This window comes from Radiomyces spectabilis, assembly GCF_025331425.1.
Source record: "Radiomyces spectabilis strain NRRL 2753 chromosome Unknown BYT42scaffold_5, whole genome shotgun sequence".
NCBI classification, from domain to species: domain Eukaryota; kingdom Fungi; phylum Mucoromycota; class Mucoromycetes; order Mucorales; family Radiomycetaceae; genus Radiomyces; species Radiomyces spectabilis.
Window position 1 is genome coordinate 1,459,353 of NW_026251930.1, and position 14,959 is coordinate 1,474,311.

The 14,959-nt window shown below is 43.8% G+C and overlaps 6 protein-coding genes across 6 annotated transcripts; 4 read left to right on the forward strand and 2 right to left on the reverse strand.

Annotated features, from left to right (window-relative positions):
• Positions 1-124: 124 nt before the first annotated feature.
• Positions 125-4,509, reverse strand: BYT42DRAFT_566385 (armadillo-type protein). The gene is made up of 11 exons (XM_051567968.1): positions 4,337-4,509; positions 3,871-4,230; positions 3,628-3,751; positions 3,389-3,554; positions 2,804-3,316; positions 2,540-2,710; positions 2,203-2,448; positions 1,564-2,136; positions 1,305-1,498; positions 1,065-1,219; positions 125-1,003 (listed from the first exon to the last, which is right to left on the reverse strand). The coding sequence occupies exons 1-11, from the start codon at positions 4,341-4,343 to the stop codon at positions 435-437; spliced, it is 3,078 nt and encodes a 1,025-aa protein (XP_051424680.1). The 5' UTR covers positions 4,344-4,509; the 3' UTR covers positions 125-434.
• Positions 4,510-5,626: 1,117 nt separating this feature from the next.
• Positions 5,627-7,650, reverse strand: BYT42DRAFT_566387 (Alpha/Beta hydrolase protein). Its single transcript, XM_051567969.1, has 5 exons — positions 7,345-7,650; positions 7,182-7,288; positions 6,791-7,119; positions 5,960-6,730; positions 5,627-5,866 (listed from the first exon to the last, which is right to left on the reverse strand). Exons 1-5 carry the CDS (start codon positions 7,580-7,582, stop codon positions 5,788-5,790), a joined length of 1,524 nt encoding a protein of 507 aa, XP_051424681.1. The 5' UTR covers positions 7,583-7,650; the 3' UTR covers positions 5,627-5,787.
• Positions 7,651-10,060: 2,410 nt separating this feature from the next.
• On the forward strand, positions 10,061-10,384 carry BYT42DRAFT_482000 (uncharacterized protein; the record flags this gene model as incomplete). The annotated part of the gene is made up of 2 exons (XM_051563694.1): positions 10,061-10,228; positions 10,280-10,384. Coding segments are annotated over 2 exons (273 nt in total), but the record flags the coding sequence as incomplete, so codon positions are not given.
• A 52-nt stretch (positions 10,385-10,436) lies between these two features.
• On the forward strand, positions 10,437-10,799 carry BYT42DRAFT_634634 (uncharacterized protein; the record flags this gene model as incomplete). The annotated part of the gene is made up of 1 exon (XM_051572480.1): positions 10,437-10,799. Exon 1 carries the CDS (start codon positions 10,560-10,562, stop codon positions 10,797-10,799), a length of 240 nt encoding a protein of 79 aa, XP_051424683.1. The 5' UTR covers positions 10,437-10,559.
• A 585-nt stretch (positions 10,800-11,384) lies between these two features.
• Positions 11,385-12,886, forward strand: BYT42DRAFT_566389 (uncharacterized protein). The gene is made up of 2 exons (XM_051567970.1): positions 11,385-12,147; positions 12,304-12,886. Exons 1-2 carry the CDS (start codon positions 11,617-11,619, stop codon positions 12,733-12,735), a joined length of 963 nt encoding a protein of 320 aa, XP_051424684.1. The 5' UTR covers positions 11,385-11,616; the 3' UTR covers positions 12,736-12,886.
• A 57-nt stretch (positions 12,887-12,943) lies between these two features.
• BYT42DRAFT_566393 (rhomboid family-domain-containing protein) lies at positions 12,944-14,904 on the forward strand. The gene is made up of 5 exons (XM_051567971.1): positions 12,944-13,766; positions 13,855-14,209; positions 14,272-14,448; positions 14,526-14,698; positions 14,789-14,904. Exons 1-5 carry the CDS (start codon positions 13,032-13,034, stop codon positions 14,855-14,857), a joined length of 1,509 nt encoding a protein of 502 aa, XP_051424685.1. The 5' UTR covers positions 12,944-13,031; the 3' UTR covers positions 14,858-14,904.
• Positions 14,905-14,959: the final 55 nt, after the last annotated feature.

Here is a 14,959-nt window from a genome sequence, read left to right on the forward strand (position 1 = left end):
TTTCATACATACTATGTGTACTTGAATGTCTTTGATGATGCTGGCGGTTAATTACAGTAAGTAGCATGAAGTGGTAGGGGTCCCAGAAGAGATGGTCATTTTTCGGATTCAATGGAAAAAGAAGGTAAAGGTGCACAGTGTAAATGATCGTTTATTTGTGGTTTTATACATTAACGTGAGACGGAAAAGATGATTATTGTTGTTAAAAGCAAAAAGAGTATGAAGGCGGTTTGTTTTGAATTTCGGATAACGGGTTGACCGCTTTTGGTAAAGAAGTAACATGATCATACAGGGGAGGGGAAAGAGATCAATGAATACGACATCTACGATATCTAGGAAAGGAAACGGGTATTACGATTATGATTAGTGGTCACCATGGCATGGAAATATTCATAGAACTGGTCGCGCAGCAAGCAAGAGGAGAGTAGGAAGTGCTAGGAGCTGGAGGCGAAAACGACGTCTTGCGAGGGATTATTTGACAGATACACGTAGTCTTCCTTGTCATTGTTTTTTTGTAACGACCTGTCATGGAGGTAACCACCTGACACAAAGTCTATTTTGGACTCCAGAGGTGCATCGACCATTAATTCGTCTTCATCGACAGACATTGGCAATGAGTCTGTTCCTTCGCCAGCAGTGGGATACTCCACTGGAGGTGACTCATTCAATTTGAAGGCGGCCGACTTGGCTTTGGCATCCGGATCATCTTCCTCCATGGATAAGGTATCGTTTGAAAGCGTCGTGGAGGGCGAGGAAGCGAAAACTTGTTCGGTATCTTCCTGCATGGGCGAATCCGTTCGTTGAGTATTAGCCTCTGCCGCCGCCATTTTATGCCGAGATCGCTTATCCAATTCAGCGGGATCTACCAGATCCATGACAAAGAATCGAACGTCTTGATCTTCATCAAGCGCAAACTGGTACAGCATGCGATCCATATTTTCCGATACCGACCCCTGGCTCACACCGTTAGCCTGAAGCTCATTCAACTCCTCCCGCAGGGTTTCTATACAATCAAAAACTAAATAAACAGCTGTACGTCACAGACAAACTATGCAACGACTCACGGTTGATATATATGATATGAAAAGCGCGCGCCACAGCAATTCGGACATTTACCACAGGGTCTTTTGCCAAAATATCCAATCGCGGTAGGAAGAAAGTGCCCACATCTCTTGCAGATATTTGAGAGTTCAAAAGTGCTTCGCATATGTGAGCAAATCTAACATTTCCCAACGTTCAATGATGCTGCACATGCCCACCGCGGGGTATAAAGGAAAAAAAAACATATTCGGGTGGCCACTTACACTAGTTTGGAGCGATAAGATGTGCCACGTGCGAACTCGTCTAAACTTTCCATGACAATGCTTAAAAGGGCTAGTGCATCATTGTTACGGTTCTCGTGCTCGCTGCTGTAACCGTCACTTTCCAAATCGCTCATGGTCCCTGACAATCCATCTTCGTCAGCACTCTGTTTCACAATATGCAGGATGACGGGAAACTACAAAACAGACGTGAGTCACCTGTATCCATTTTCGGAAACCAAGTGCATCGAGAGTCACTTACTGCTTTGACACCTGTGGATCGTACAGTTGCAAATTCATCTTGACATGCACGGATCGCCAAAGGAAGAATATGTTCGACCACGTGTTGACTGTCAAATAGCAAGGCCATCGCTTGGAGTTGACTCGCCAGCATATCCCGTAGACGCCAGTTCGTCATGACGCCATCCCACACTTCGGCTAAAATAGGAATGTATTCGTTTCGAGAATTGGGAGCCAGGGTACCCAAAAACTCGGCCATATGCTCAAGGACACCTTGCTTTACAGCATCAAGATCCATCAAGTACAATGCAAAGATTTGAATCAAGTCACGTTCGGCACGTTTGGGACCGATGAGACGAGCAATCACATGCAACGAATTGGCAAAGGTGCACCGTACTTTGATCTGATAATCCTTACTTAAACTGAGATACATATCCCGCAGGTGCGAGTCCCAATAGTCCCGCCCAGCCGTCAGCACCACCGCAGGGAAATTGTAAGCGCAAGTGATAGCGCGATCCATATCCAATTTGAACATTTGATTGACGCTGGTCGTCGAACCCAGAGAAAGAAAAAATTGCAACAGGTGCTCGGGAACCTAGATGGGGAACGACATGAATACATTGGACCGTTTCTTTCTTCCTTGCTCTTATTTTCCATTTACCTTGCCGGATGCCCCTGTCACTTCCCAGTCTTTGGGTAAAAATTTGGCAATCAATTGGCCGATAATCTCGGCTAGTGTATTGCGTACATTTCGTGAAACGTCGTGTTCGAAGACGTGGACCGCTTCAGCTGCAAGATATTCTTTGCGATCATCAGATAAGACATCGCAGATTCCGGGTAAATGTTGCACACACGCTTGGCGTACATGCCAGATGGTATCATGAGAAAGGGATTGGTAAACGGGAAGCTGGAGAGGCACAGGATGTCTGAGTTAGAATGCTGGAGGTATCTTTTTTTGGGGGGGGGGGGCTGTGACGCATTGTGCGTGGATACTTTACCAAGCGATCCAGAACTACGTCCGATGTCAGAGCGGTCGCAAGATTATGTACAGCATGGACCGATTCCTTTCGTACACTGTACAAGGGATCCTTGGCCAGTCGTTCTACTATGGGCAAGCACTTTTTGGCACAACGCTCGGACCCCAGGGTATCAGCCAATGCGGTAATCAACTAATCCAGAAAAGGAATGATTTTGTTTTGGTCAACACAATTTTTCGTGATTCCCGCCCGGGGAGGGGGTGGGGGGGCAAGACAATGGCTTACATGCAAGCAAGTGAGTTTGGCCCAGTCCCACTTGTTTTGACTGAAATCATCTTCTTCATAACCAATCAAGGACGATCGACGGTAAGTGTCTGACGTTATGACCCAGCGATCTCCATAAGTGGTCTGTGCTGTCTCTTGATCTTCGACTGCATGTTGTCCATCCGCCACCGTCATCAGTTCCACAACCACCCCCTGCAATATGTCACAATCGATGATTTTTTGATATTGGTCTCCTTCCAATGCTGCCAGCTGTTTCACAATATTGACGACACAGTCACGACTGGAAGAGATCAGCACGGATCGCTGATCCAGTAACAGTTCCATAAACAAAGGCGTGAACGTATTTTTGGGGATGTGAGGATTCGATCTGAGCTTGTCGGAAGAAGGCGGAGCCAAGTCGACGATGCCGCTGGGGCTTGTCAATGCAGTTGGTGTAGCCTCATTGGTAGTAGTATCTGGAGAGGCGGAGTCTCCACTCGCCGTTTTTTCGTTTTCAAACAGAGGCGGCGCGTTCTTTTGATATCCAATAATCGCAAGCATAAGTCATCTGTGTCACCTAGATAGCTTCAGTGAAAGAGATCTTACCTTGTAAAAGTACATGATCACATCATTACATATGCTTAGAAGCGCTTCACGCGCCGCATCCTCTGGATCAATAATGATTTCTCGTAAAACTGGTAACACGCGGTCCACTGCTTCATGAACATCAATCATGGAGAGAATCGTCGGTATTTCTTTGATGATCATCACTCTGATGATCAGCAAGCGTATAAGCGCACTATTCACAAGAGAAACTATCCCTTTTGCAGAATCACAAACAGTACCTTCGAACAAGCACATCATCGACCGTATAATTGTACACATGTTCCACGAGATCCATTGGCTCATCCTCGATATGTGCATCCTGCAATTCATCGCCATCGTTTCTGTCGTTATCCTGATCGTGGTCTAACCAATCGCTCTGTAAGTCATCTGCTTGCCTCACAACGATCAAACCCCATAGATTCTTTGCCTCTATTGTCCTAAGGGGTTTTCTCAGCAAAACCATTTCTCTCTTTTTTTGTTACCTTCTTCCACTGTAACTGAAGATATAATTTCCATGGACGAGGGTTCCATCTTGAAGGTAGGCTCCTCCTGGTCATTGTCATCTACTTCTGTTCGTGGCCCGTGTACGGTTTGGGCGATGTGTTGTTGAGGCTGTTCCCGTTCGATCGGCACTTCGTCTTGTTGTGATGTGACCGTTGCTGAAGTACTGTCGTTGACCGACGGATGATCAGGGGTATCGTTCGATGGCTCCAGGGTTTCGGATGAAGAACGTTCGGTGACTGCAGTATGGTGTTGTTCGGGAGTCAATGGCAGTGAGTGAACTTCATCCTGTTGCTTTTCACTATAAGATGCATCATCTTCCAGATGCTGAAGACCGAGATCTGTAAAGAACGCGAGTATAATAATTGCTTAGTACTTGATACTTGGGTAAAAAACGAAGCATAACAAAAAACTGCAGCTTAATTTTTTCGAAAAGGAAATAGTTACCAGCCATGAAGTGAAGATGCAGTGTGCAAGTGGTAAGTCGATGGTGTGTTATATACAAAGATAAACTTGAGCTAGGCAGTTTTAAGCGCTTGCAGCATGCAGTCAATACTCGAGCAAAGGGATACTAAACAAGAAAACCAAGCGTTGGCTTGAGCACAGTTGGCAGCCAAGACAGAAAAAAAAAAGCTTCCCTTATTTCTTCTCGGTTCAATGGCCGCTTTTGTTGAATCCAAAACTCTTCACATGTTCTCAACATTTAAGGATTTTACCTTGACCTTTTCTCCTGATAGCTACTATTGCCCTATATTCCTGTCCATTTCCATCTGCAGGTGATATAGTTACATCTCCATCTACATGCACATATAATGCTTTTATCCTTATTTTTTCTACCGCTGCTATAGCCTCTGCCTTATATCATGTATCTCCGTGGCGGGCTTATCATTTAGCTGCTTGATCATTGGCTTACCACAACCACAGAAATTCCCACGTAGAAGCACTTAAAACATCTATGACGAGTCTAGTATCCTTTCTGCATTAGCTTGCTTTGCCATATAAACCGTTTTTCTGGCTCCTCAGTGCCATTTTCCGATGCGTAAAACCCTGTCCTAAAATTCATCCACTGTCTAAAGCATATCATATCTGTAAAAGATCTCGGTTAATTGTGTCGACAATGGAGTTCAGATTTCCGCCCTAAAACGCGGTTTCAATTGTTCATTTGCTTTTCGCTTTTCATTGAGAGCAATACTCATCAGTTATCGGATATTGCTGACTAGCTTTGAAAATTTTATTTCAGTAAATGACAACTGCAGTGTTTAAGGGGTCAACCACTGACAATTATACTATCCCTGACGTGTTCTCTGTGACATCCCAACCTAACAATCAAGTTAAAGACGTATAGTCACCGCATACACAGTGTCCAATCAATTTTCCTTTAACCATAGAGTCCGTGATGATATCACCCATCAATCGACTTCGCCATATGAAGCCTACCACGATTCATTTAGGTCAAAAAAAAAGGACCCGAACGATGATAGTTAGTAAGTAGACTATCGCATGTAATTGTGTCCAGAACATTTCGCGGAAAACGAGCGGTTAACGAATGAACTCAAGAGAGAGACATCCATGAGAACTTTTTCATGCCAGCTTTACTAAAGTTGAGCTGTATACTGTAACAGCGACAGCGTGATACAAGGGCAGCCTCCACTGCATTGGTGGACTTCGATTAAATAACTTGCTACAATATTGAAGACAATGAATTACCCCCGGGGGTGTTCCACTCAATAACAGTGATTCATCACTAGGCGGGACCAGCCACTAGTGGTATCCATGAAAGCGTTGTCGTTATTCGATTATTTTAGGCTGTCCTCTTTGTGATATTTATTTGTTGCAAAGATAGATCATTCGATGCAGCGATCGATTCAGACCGAAATTTGACGTCACTGTTGATATGCTTAGCGATTATAAGCGACATCACCACGCGCTAATTGCATCAGATAGTCCAATATTTTTTCGCCATCCATACGAAGACCACTATTTCGAGAGAAAAAAAAAAAAAAAAAACAAGATACAATTATCAGGATCCGTACTATGAACCATGAGAGGTCATTCTAGCATGGCACTTACTTGTGAGCATATTCATTGGTAATCCATTGTTTGAATCCGCGGATATCGGCAGCTGTATCTTCGGAGAACTGTCGATCCACATACATATCATCAAAGTAGCTGACACCGGCAACAGGAACTTCATTACGACTCAGGACATCTCGATCATACAACGAACCCCAGTTCGTTTCCGCCAATAGATTCGCTACATTCTTCAACGGGCGCAGCTCGGCGTAATCGTCAAACATGAAGGGATAGATCGTTTCCCCTGTGAAATGGATGGGCTGGCTTGGATTAAGCTCGCTAATGCGCCATTCAAAAGCTGCTTTGAAGGGCTCTTCGGATAAAATGCGCTCGGCCGACCAACGGCTAGTGTTAGACTGACAATAGATTGCCTCGTGAATGATCGCGTATAACACGTTGGAGTCCCAGCTTTGAAGGGATTGAATACGGTCCAATGTGCGGTAAGTCAAGCGTTGCATACGATCAAGGTCATTGGCAGCCAGGACCACAATTTCATGCAATGTATCATAACCTTCGGCACCGCCAAAGAGAATACCCAGCTGCAAGAACCGACGAGGTGACAAGGTGCCGCCATTGGGTAATTGAACCTTTTGATCCCACAAATGCTCGTATATTTTGCGCACGCGTGCTACGTCTTGAGGGAACTTGGTGTAATAAAGCTTATTCTTTTTCAGAATGCGAGGATACAAGGCGCGATAAACCGGATCCGGGGAATCAACCATGGGTGGTACTCCTCCCGTAATGAAGGCCTGCTTGATAGATTGTGGGCTACCATGACGAACCAGTTAATATGGCCCACAGCATTGGTCACCCAAGTAACATACATACAATAATGATAAATAGGTGACAATACAAAATCCTCCAAAACTTTGACCAAGCAAAGTAAGTCGTTCTTCCGCCTTGTTCGCTCTGTCCTCTGTCAGTTTTTGGCGGATCGTCTCGCAATCGCGCACGATATTGTCAGCCCGGAAATGCGTCAGATACTGTGCTTTGGCTTCATCGCTGTCGAACTGCTCGAGTGATTCCGCCGATATCTGCGAAGACAATCCTGTGCCTCTTTGATCAAGCAACAGCACTTGATAACCTTTGTCGAATGCAACTTTCAACCAACCCGAAGTGGCACTGCGAGGTAAACCGACTTCGAAACCTGGTCCACCCTAGCAAGAAAAGTGGTTTATGAACGGCAGGTTCTTTGAGACATCCACTTGGACCGCTGTACCTGCAAATAGAGGAAAAACGGTAAAGTGTGCATTTGATCGACCTTGTCCACAGGAACCAAATGACGAGCAAACACTTGAATTTTGTCGCTCGAGGGCTGATTGTAATCTAATTCATAAAGGTTTAATCATTGGCCGCTTTGCAGAAAGGTTTCCGTATAGTACCGAGAGGGCATTCAAAGTAACGGTCAAATACTTTGGCGCCAGGGACCATGAAGGATTCCACTGAAGAGTCGTCCAGGCAATGCATTGGTCTCACAGTGGTTGTAAACGAAGAATAACGATGAGCTTTGAATGAAGAGTGAGCGGTTGTAGTTGTGAATGGAAACAATCGCGTAGGTCGACGTGGTGTTGCTGAGCGACAAGTAACGGACAATGACCTGGCAGTGGAAAGCAGCAACATGCTCTTTTTTCTGCGCAACCAAAAATTTGACTCTGTGAAAAAAACGTTGTTTTCTGCGTCACGTCAACAAGTGCAAGTCCATAACGCGCATGCGAGACTTCTTTCTACTTTATAAACTCTCGAAATTTTTTGATACCATCTTTATGATGCAGTCAAGAAGTGTATCTACCTTGCAATGGCGGTAAAAAAAATTGAATGCCTCTTTCCAAATTGTTGTTGTCGACTTTTGACGCGTAAGGGTCATCTGTCCGTTTGAATATCATTCCGTGTCTTGAGACAGCGATAGTTGTTAGGCGTTGTCATTCAAATAGACTATTTGGACACTTTAGCATGCATTTGCCACTTTCTGTTGTCTCCATCCGCTATTGGCACGATCTAGGGCTTGTACGAGATGCTCACCTTTTTTATGATTTGTAACGTTCCAAAGACACCATGAAAACAGTTCCGTAGATGGATTATTTCACAAGTCTGTAAGACCATATTCTTTGCGATGTTGGTATACTCGCAGTTCATAGGATGTTATACTATCGCTCACGTTTTTGAAAACCATGCAGACATCTACCTGATGCTGTCTGAAATTCAGTGATGGCTGACTTATTTTTTTTTTTTTTTTCGAACAGTCTTTTCTCAGCCGCAGATCAAATGTTCCACCACATTCACACAACGTCAGAAAAACGGAGCACATCCTTTTTGGCGATTTTTGATGGATTAAGTATTTTACTCTAGGCGATCTCAAGCTTCTTACATAATGTCATTAAAAGTGCAAAGTACGTACGTACGTACTGTCAGCTTGCGCTTGTTATGCTCACGAGTCATACTGGCCACTGGTATTTCCGTATGCTTTGCTGAGGTAATAATCAATCCCGTTTTATACGCAAATCAACTTAGGTAGGTTTGTTGAGTTGTTGAAAGTTTACCAGCTACCCATTTTTTATTTTATTTTGTCCTCCCATTGAACTGCCCCAATAAAAGCACTTGCCAATTTAATTAATCTTTTCGTCTTTGACCGGGTTCCGGCTTTTCCATATCCATCTTTCCTTGGATCCTTCATGGTCATCCAATAAATCCTGCGTATCGCTCAGGCTCTTTCTATGTGCCGAACACAACAGTGTATCCTTTGCAGGTTATTCCTTCCCCATGTCCTAGGTAATTATATTGTTCGTCATTTTGTTCGGGAATTGAACGATGATGAGCGGAATATTGTGGTGTTCTGTGCTGATCCGACGAGTCACGGAAAAGATTGGGGGCATTTTTTCATTTCATTTCATTTTGCTCCCTTTTTTCATTGACGGTTGCACAATGACTTGTGCGATCAAGATGGGATGCCGAAAGAAGACGCAGTTGCAGTGTTTTCCATTTCAGCTTGCTGCTTGTGGCACTTGTTAGTTTAGCGAGTTTCCGTATCGGTTTTTACGAACCATAGGTTACTTTTCAATAAACTTGTCGCATTTGAATAAACTAGTTTCTTTTACGGTCTTGTGGATTTCTATCATTGTATAATTTACAAGGAAATCCTGTTTCAACAATATATGATATGCTTTTCAAAATGCTAGCTAGATTTAAACAAATCCGGATGAGAGATTTGCATGCATCAGAGATACTGCCTTGGATGTTTTTCAACGAATTCCAAAAACGGATAAAGCATGATATACAGATATGGCAAGAGAAACAAAGAAAAAAGAAAGAACTTCTATCTTTCTCCAATCACGGCCACAACATGCATCCAAAACTGACCAAAAGATAAGCTTATTGGCGTCAAAGCACATCTTTTTGAATGGCAAAACTTGAAGAAAACTGCTGCTGCCTTGCACTCGTATCCGTTAGTGGCCGTTTCGAAGTGATGCGAAACAGCTGCTCCTCGATCGCACGAGTGGTGATGCTACGCACTCATCACTTTTCTCCAAGACCGTCACCTGTGTTCGTAAAAAGCCCTCACGGGAAACTCAAGACCGTAGTGGAGGTGCACAAGTACTGTCTTGATTCTCGGTATTGACTGCCGCTATTCATCGGCCCTTATGCTGACGAAGGGATTAAGCTTCGAATTCCCGTATCAAGGCGAAGAAGCACCTCAAATTCCTCCTGGAGAAATGATCCTATCCCATATTGCTGCCCTTTGATTGCCTCAAGGAGATCTGCTATATGGCTGCCTTTCAAAAGCTCCTAAAAAGATCCAAAGTGCGTTGAAATCAAGTGAACACCCTTGCTGTCTTCTATTATGACGATCCACCATCTTGATCGCGCAGGCGCAAGAAGACAAGACTGGAATTTGCGATATTGGACTATCGATGACTGTAAGTGAGTTGTTTAGTCAGATGAGTTCAAGGTCGGTCACGGCCTGGCGATCCCTTGGAGCCCCATTATCCTGATCTCAATCCACTTGGCAGCATCCGCAACGTTATCTTCGATTATTGTTCCGGAATCTGTCAACCCACCCGTACATCGATTATGGACCTGATCAAAGAAATCCTTCTTACTGATCCAGTGGAAGGCATAAGCCAACAGCTTTTGCTGGACGAAGAGCAAGTATTGCAAATCGTCGCTGCCTATTTACCATATGGTACAGTCAATAAGAATCAGCTAGCCGAATGGATGACCAAAGACGGATCCTGGGGCGGCACCAAACGCAGAAGAATGACACGAGACAAAGTCAGGGCCGGGTGTACCACTTGGGTACAAGAAGAGTACCGCGATCACCAGTGGGATGATCTGCACAACTTGCGTCAATTTCGACGACATGTGAGATTGACGAGCAACACCGTCTTCAACATGGGATATATCAGACGCAGCAACACTCAAGATACGTCCCATGCGAAAATCAAATCCATGGAATTGCAAGCAACCCAAATTGACACGTAAGCTATTGTGAAAGGGCCTATGGTTCATACAACACTACATCATCATCGGATCTGCAATCACGGGACCATTCAGATGAAAATGGCTTTTGTCCCTTCCAAGCTGCTCAGGAAACACACAAGACATGTTTGCAGCCATCAATGATTCTATCCGGAACGTAAGACTGGTCACGATCGACTTTGCCGGATTCTGTACCAGCACCGACCATCTACGACATTTCTTTCGTATGAACAAAACCGTCGTCGAGATTGTTGTCGATCTTGGGCACAAGTCGGACGTATTCACGCGACATCAACTACTGAAAGACGATCAAATCTTGACAAATTTCAGCGGTCGGAAAGCTTGTATGAACCGTTCAGAATAAAAAAAATAAAAATCATAATGTTTCTGCTATTTTATTGCGAGTTCTAATTTTTTCAATGATCTTTGAAAACCGTGATCAAAATAAGCATGAACAAAGCTTTATCCTACTACTCCGTGGGCAAGTGGCAATGCGAAACGAGCTCCGAGAAAATCAGTTTGACCAAAAGGAAATAAGTAAGCAATAATGTATTTGCTCCTTGAGGAAGGCGTATTTTCAAATGCAAAACTCTGCAATGCCATTAGATACACAATCGTTTGCAATTGATGTTAGTACGACAAGACCATAAAAAAACGTCAAGTGATTTATTCAAATGCGACAGCGAGCTTATTGGAAAGTGACAAGGTTGTTTTTAAAAGCCGGCAAGAAAATTCGCTAAAGTGACAAGAAGTGAATGTCCCACAAACGACGATTTGAAATGGGGACACTGCTTGACACGGTTGTTTGGCAACGGTGGTGTGTGTCGCCCAAATAAAAAATTTGGGACCGCTGGTTCCCTGGTTATGTGGCACCGATCGGAGTCTTGGACGGGAAGATGGGTGGCCTTTTTTTTTTTTTACTATGGAAAGCAAAAGTGATTTACGGTGTACAGAATATCGTTTCAATTTTAAATCATCGTTTCGATCTCTATTTTAGTCTATCTTTGTGCTTTTTGGAAAAAAAAAAGAACATCCTTTTTACTGTTATGTTTGCTATACAGCTTTCACCTTTCTTCCTTCATTAAGCATTCCTTTAGATCTTATTTGTTTGTATTTTTTTTTTTTTACATTCTTTTAATCTCTGGATTTGCCTTTCAAGGGCAATCTGGATCAGTCATAAGATGCAGCCTGCTACGATCATTTTCCTTACTTGCGACATCTTTTGTTTGTTATCAACCGTTCTTATCGCCTATCCAGTCATTCGTTATCCCAAGAAATTACGGACCTTCATTGCTTGCTTTAGTTTATCTACTTTACCCGCATGCGTCGTCAACACGTTAACCCAAGAGGGCATCTTGGCCGACAGATGGAATTCGCTCACTTATCTCGTCAGTACTCTTCTGATGTTCCTTATGCATTTTTGGATGCTATTAGATCTCGCTCACCGGATTCGATACTCGGAAGCATGTTGGCGGCATTGGCTCGTTCGATTAGCGCTTGCGGGGTTATTGTTGGCCAGCACATCACTTTTGCTGGAAATTGGATTCATGTTTGCTCGCAACGAAGATTTCCCGGTCAAATCAGCCTTTATCACCGGTGTATTTTTCGCTATTGTAAGCGACGGAGCCATTTTTAATTACACCTTTTTACCATTGATCCGTCTGGGAAAAAATCGCACCGAGGATTATCACTCCAAAACGACTGCGCTGGGTGTAAGTAAACAAGTCCTTTCTTTTCATTGACGATCTGTTAATTTCCATAAGGAAAAAAAATTACAGCTGCATCATCAGTTGAAAGCAGACAAAGAAGCGTGCAGATGCAAAAGTATTTTTATTACTATGATCACTCATGTTTTTGTACAACTGTAGCTCTGGTTTATGGTAATTCAGGGTATTTGGTTCACACTTTACGGGGCATTGTATCTGTGGTTCATTATCTCCAACACATGGAGCTTCTTCCGTATCATGCTCGCTTTTGACTACGTGTTCCGATTCATTTTGTGCTTGATGTTCACTTGGCCGCCTCCGAAACGAATTATTCAATACATGACTTCGCATTTATCTACTTCCGCAGCAGAAGAGTCCACCAACCGTGGTTCGCGTAAAACAACCGCTTCGTGCAGTCACAATATGTCTTCTGAACGATACAATCACAATGCTGATGAAGAACTAGCGATAAAAGAACCACCCAACAGTCACTCCATCGACCCGTATGCCAGTGACGTTGCCATCCTCGCCGAAACCAGCGGCCTGGAAACAGTTAAAATTGATTGCAGCGATAGAAATTACTATAATAGGTGATATAATGGTACCTATTCCGCAGTAATGGGGTGTGTTGATAGAAAAGTATGTGGATTATATATTTGCAGAATAGATATCATGATTTCAGCCCATTGAGCACGCGAATCAAAGCATGTCTTGGCACGCCCAATAATCTTAAAAAAGAAGCGCAGGAAAAAGAAAGAGCGTCACGATTATCGTTTCTATTTCTGTTTGTCCCTGTCGGCATCTTAAACGGTGCGGTTCCGCAAAAGCGATACAAGAAATCAAAAGGTTTTCTTTTTCACCTTTTCTTCATTCGCTCTTTTCTTTTTGCCATGAATCATTCGACCGGTTATTCTACCGGATTCACAGCACCTGATAGACCGGATTCGTCCAATATACCATTTCACAGTACGGACAATCTCACCACCAACGCCTCCATGCCTGATCGTATGCCTTCTTCACCCCGCTACGGTGGCAGGGAAATGCCGACACCGATACCATCCACACCAGGAGCTCCTCCTGCTGTTCCTGATCATGGCAGCTTTTCCATGCCGGTTGGAGCTGCGGCTGAAAAACTCAACGATCATACAACGGAATACGGAGCCCGATTGGGCGATCATGAACTGCATAATAGAGGTGCCAGTACCACGGACCATCTCATGGGTCCATCCAACGGTTATGGATCGTCGCCACGACCTGACGGATTTGCACGATTGGGATCTACACCACCACCTACGGGTTACGGCTATCCTCCACAAGGGTATCCACCACCTTCTTCTCACGCCAACTTTGCTCCAGCTCCGCCTGGAACTTATCCTCCTCCTCCGCCTGGCACATACAACCCTTATCTATATCCACCACCACAAGCGCCCCAGCCTTACGGCCATCAACGAAATTTCTTTATGCGTATGTTGCTGGGGCCGGTGACTAGACCGTGGTTCAGCTGGCTCACCGCTTTAGCCATGTTGGCATTATTGATTATTGAGTTTGTCCAAAATCACCAACTCACAGGCAGTGTCATTCAAACCACTCCCGTATGGAACCCTATGATCGGTCCCACCAGTAATGTAAAGCTTCACCAAACAATCATTTTTTATTATTATGCGAACAAGAGCAACTGACGAAATTGGTTTATTGTCTCCTTTTCCGACATAGGTATTGATTCATCTTGGTGCTCGTTATGTTCCATGCATGCGACCATTGCCGGACGTGAACACTGATACACAGTACGCTTATTGTTATCGCAACCTGCAAGATACCTGTTCTTTGGAAGAATTATGCGGGTTTGGTGGATTTGATGGAACCGGCGTGCCCAATCAGTCATTTCGATTTATTCTCCCTATTTTCTTGCATGCCGGTATTCTCCATTTTCTTATGAATATGTTGACCCACTTGCGATTGGGTTCGGACCTCGAACGAGCCCTCGGTTACCCGCGATACATTATTCTGTATATGGCAGCAGGCATTTGGGGGTTTGTTCTTAGTGCTATGTTCTCACCCCGTCAGAGCGGTAAGTGTCTACAATTGATTAAATTACGTCAACCGTCCGTCTTAACAAAAGTTGTATTACAGCATCTATGGGTTGTTCCGGTGCTCTGTTTGGGCTGATAGGTTATATGCTTATTGACGTGCTTATCAATTGGAAAGTGATTCCTCACCCATGGCGAGACTTGATGAGTTTATTAATATCTACCATCATTTCGTTGGTGCTTGGATTGCTGCCTGGTCTTGATAATTTTGCTCACATCGGTATGAGAAACGTGACTTTTTATTGCACGGTCCCCCCTATTAATTTTCATCATCACTCACGGAATATTCTGTTCTAGGCGGGTTCGCTGTGGGCATTCTTATGGGTATCCTTATTGCTCCCATGAGACCAATGAGCTCCAAACCCTTCAAGATGGCGACATGGGCTGCCCGTATCGTTGCTCTGGTGTTGCTCATTGTTATGTTTACAGTCACCATCAAACAATTTTATTCTTCCAGAGATCCCAGTGAGGTAAGTTATTGCTTTAAAGAAATAAAAAAAAGGAAAGGATTGTTATCTAATGCGGACGCATTTAATGCTTTTTCTTTTTGAAACAATTAGATCTGTCCCAATTGTAAATATTTATCATGTTTACCTGTCAATAACTGGTGCGACACACAAACACAATAAAACTAGAGAAAGAAACTTCGCATGGCTGTGCATGCGATAAAATATATGATTGACCCGAGTTGAAAGGCAAGGGAGTTGTTCGAAAAATATAGAGTCTGAAGG

What these genes read in the sequence shown, in the direction of transcription:
- BYT42DRAFT_566389 (XM_051567970.1), top strand. Translation starts at nt 11,617, where the DNA reads ATGCAGCCTGCTACGATCATTTTCCTTACTTGCGACATCTTTTGTTTG. An exon ending in CCAAAACGACTGCGCTGGGT is followed by an intron (nt 12,148 to 12,303) that starts GTAAGTAAACAA and finishes GTACAACTGTAG; the next exon opens with CTCTGGTTTATGGTAATTCA.
- BYT42DRAFT_566385 (XM_051567968.1), bottom strand. An exon ending in ACGTAGTTCTGGATCGCTTG is followed by an intron (nt 2,449 to 2,539) that starts GTAAAGTATCCA and finishes GTGCCTCTCCAG; the next exon opens with CTTCCCGTTTACCAATCCCT. An exon ending in TGACAGGGGCATCCGGCAAG is followed by an intron (nt 2,137 to 2,202) that starts GTAAATGGAAAA and finishes TTCCCCATCTAG; the next exon opens with GTTCCCGAGCACCTGTTGCA.
- BYT42DRAFT_566393 (XM_051567971.1), top strand. Translation starts at nt 13,032, where the DNA reads ATGAATCATTCGACCGGTTATTCTACCGGATTCACAGCACCTGATAGA. An exon ending in TGATAATTTTGCTCACATCG is followed by an intron (nt 14,449 to 14,525) that starts GTATGAGAAACG and finishes ATTCTGTTCTAG; the next exon opens with GCGGGTTCGCTGTGGGCATT. An exon ending in CTTCCAGAGATCCCAGTGAG is followed by an intron (nt 14,699 to 14,788) that starts GTAAGTTATTGC and finishes TGAAACAATTAG; the next exon opens with ATCTGTCCCAATTGTAAATA.
- BYT42DRAFT_566387 (XM_051567969.1), bottom strand. Translation starts at nt 7,582, where the DNA reads ATGTTGCTGCTTTCCACTGCCAGGTCATTGTCCGTTACTTGTCGCTCA. An exon ending in GTCACCTATTTATCATTATT is followed by an intron (nt 6,731 to 6,790) that starts GTATGTATGTTA and finishes TCGTCATGGTAG; the next exon opens with CCCACAATCTATCAAGCAGG. An exon ending in ACCAATGAATATGCTCACAA is followed by an intron (nt 5,867 to 5,959) that starts GTAAGTGCCATG and finishes CTCTCGAAATAG; the next exon opens with TGGTCTTCGTATGGATGGCG.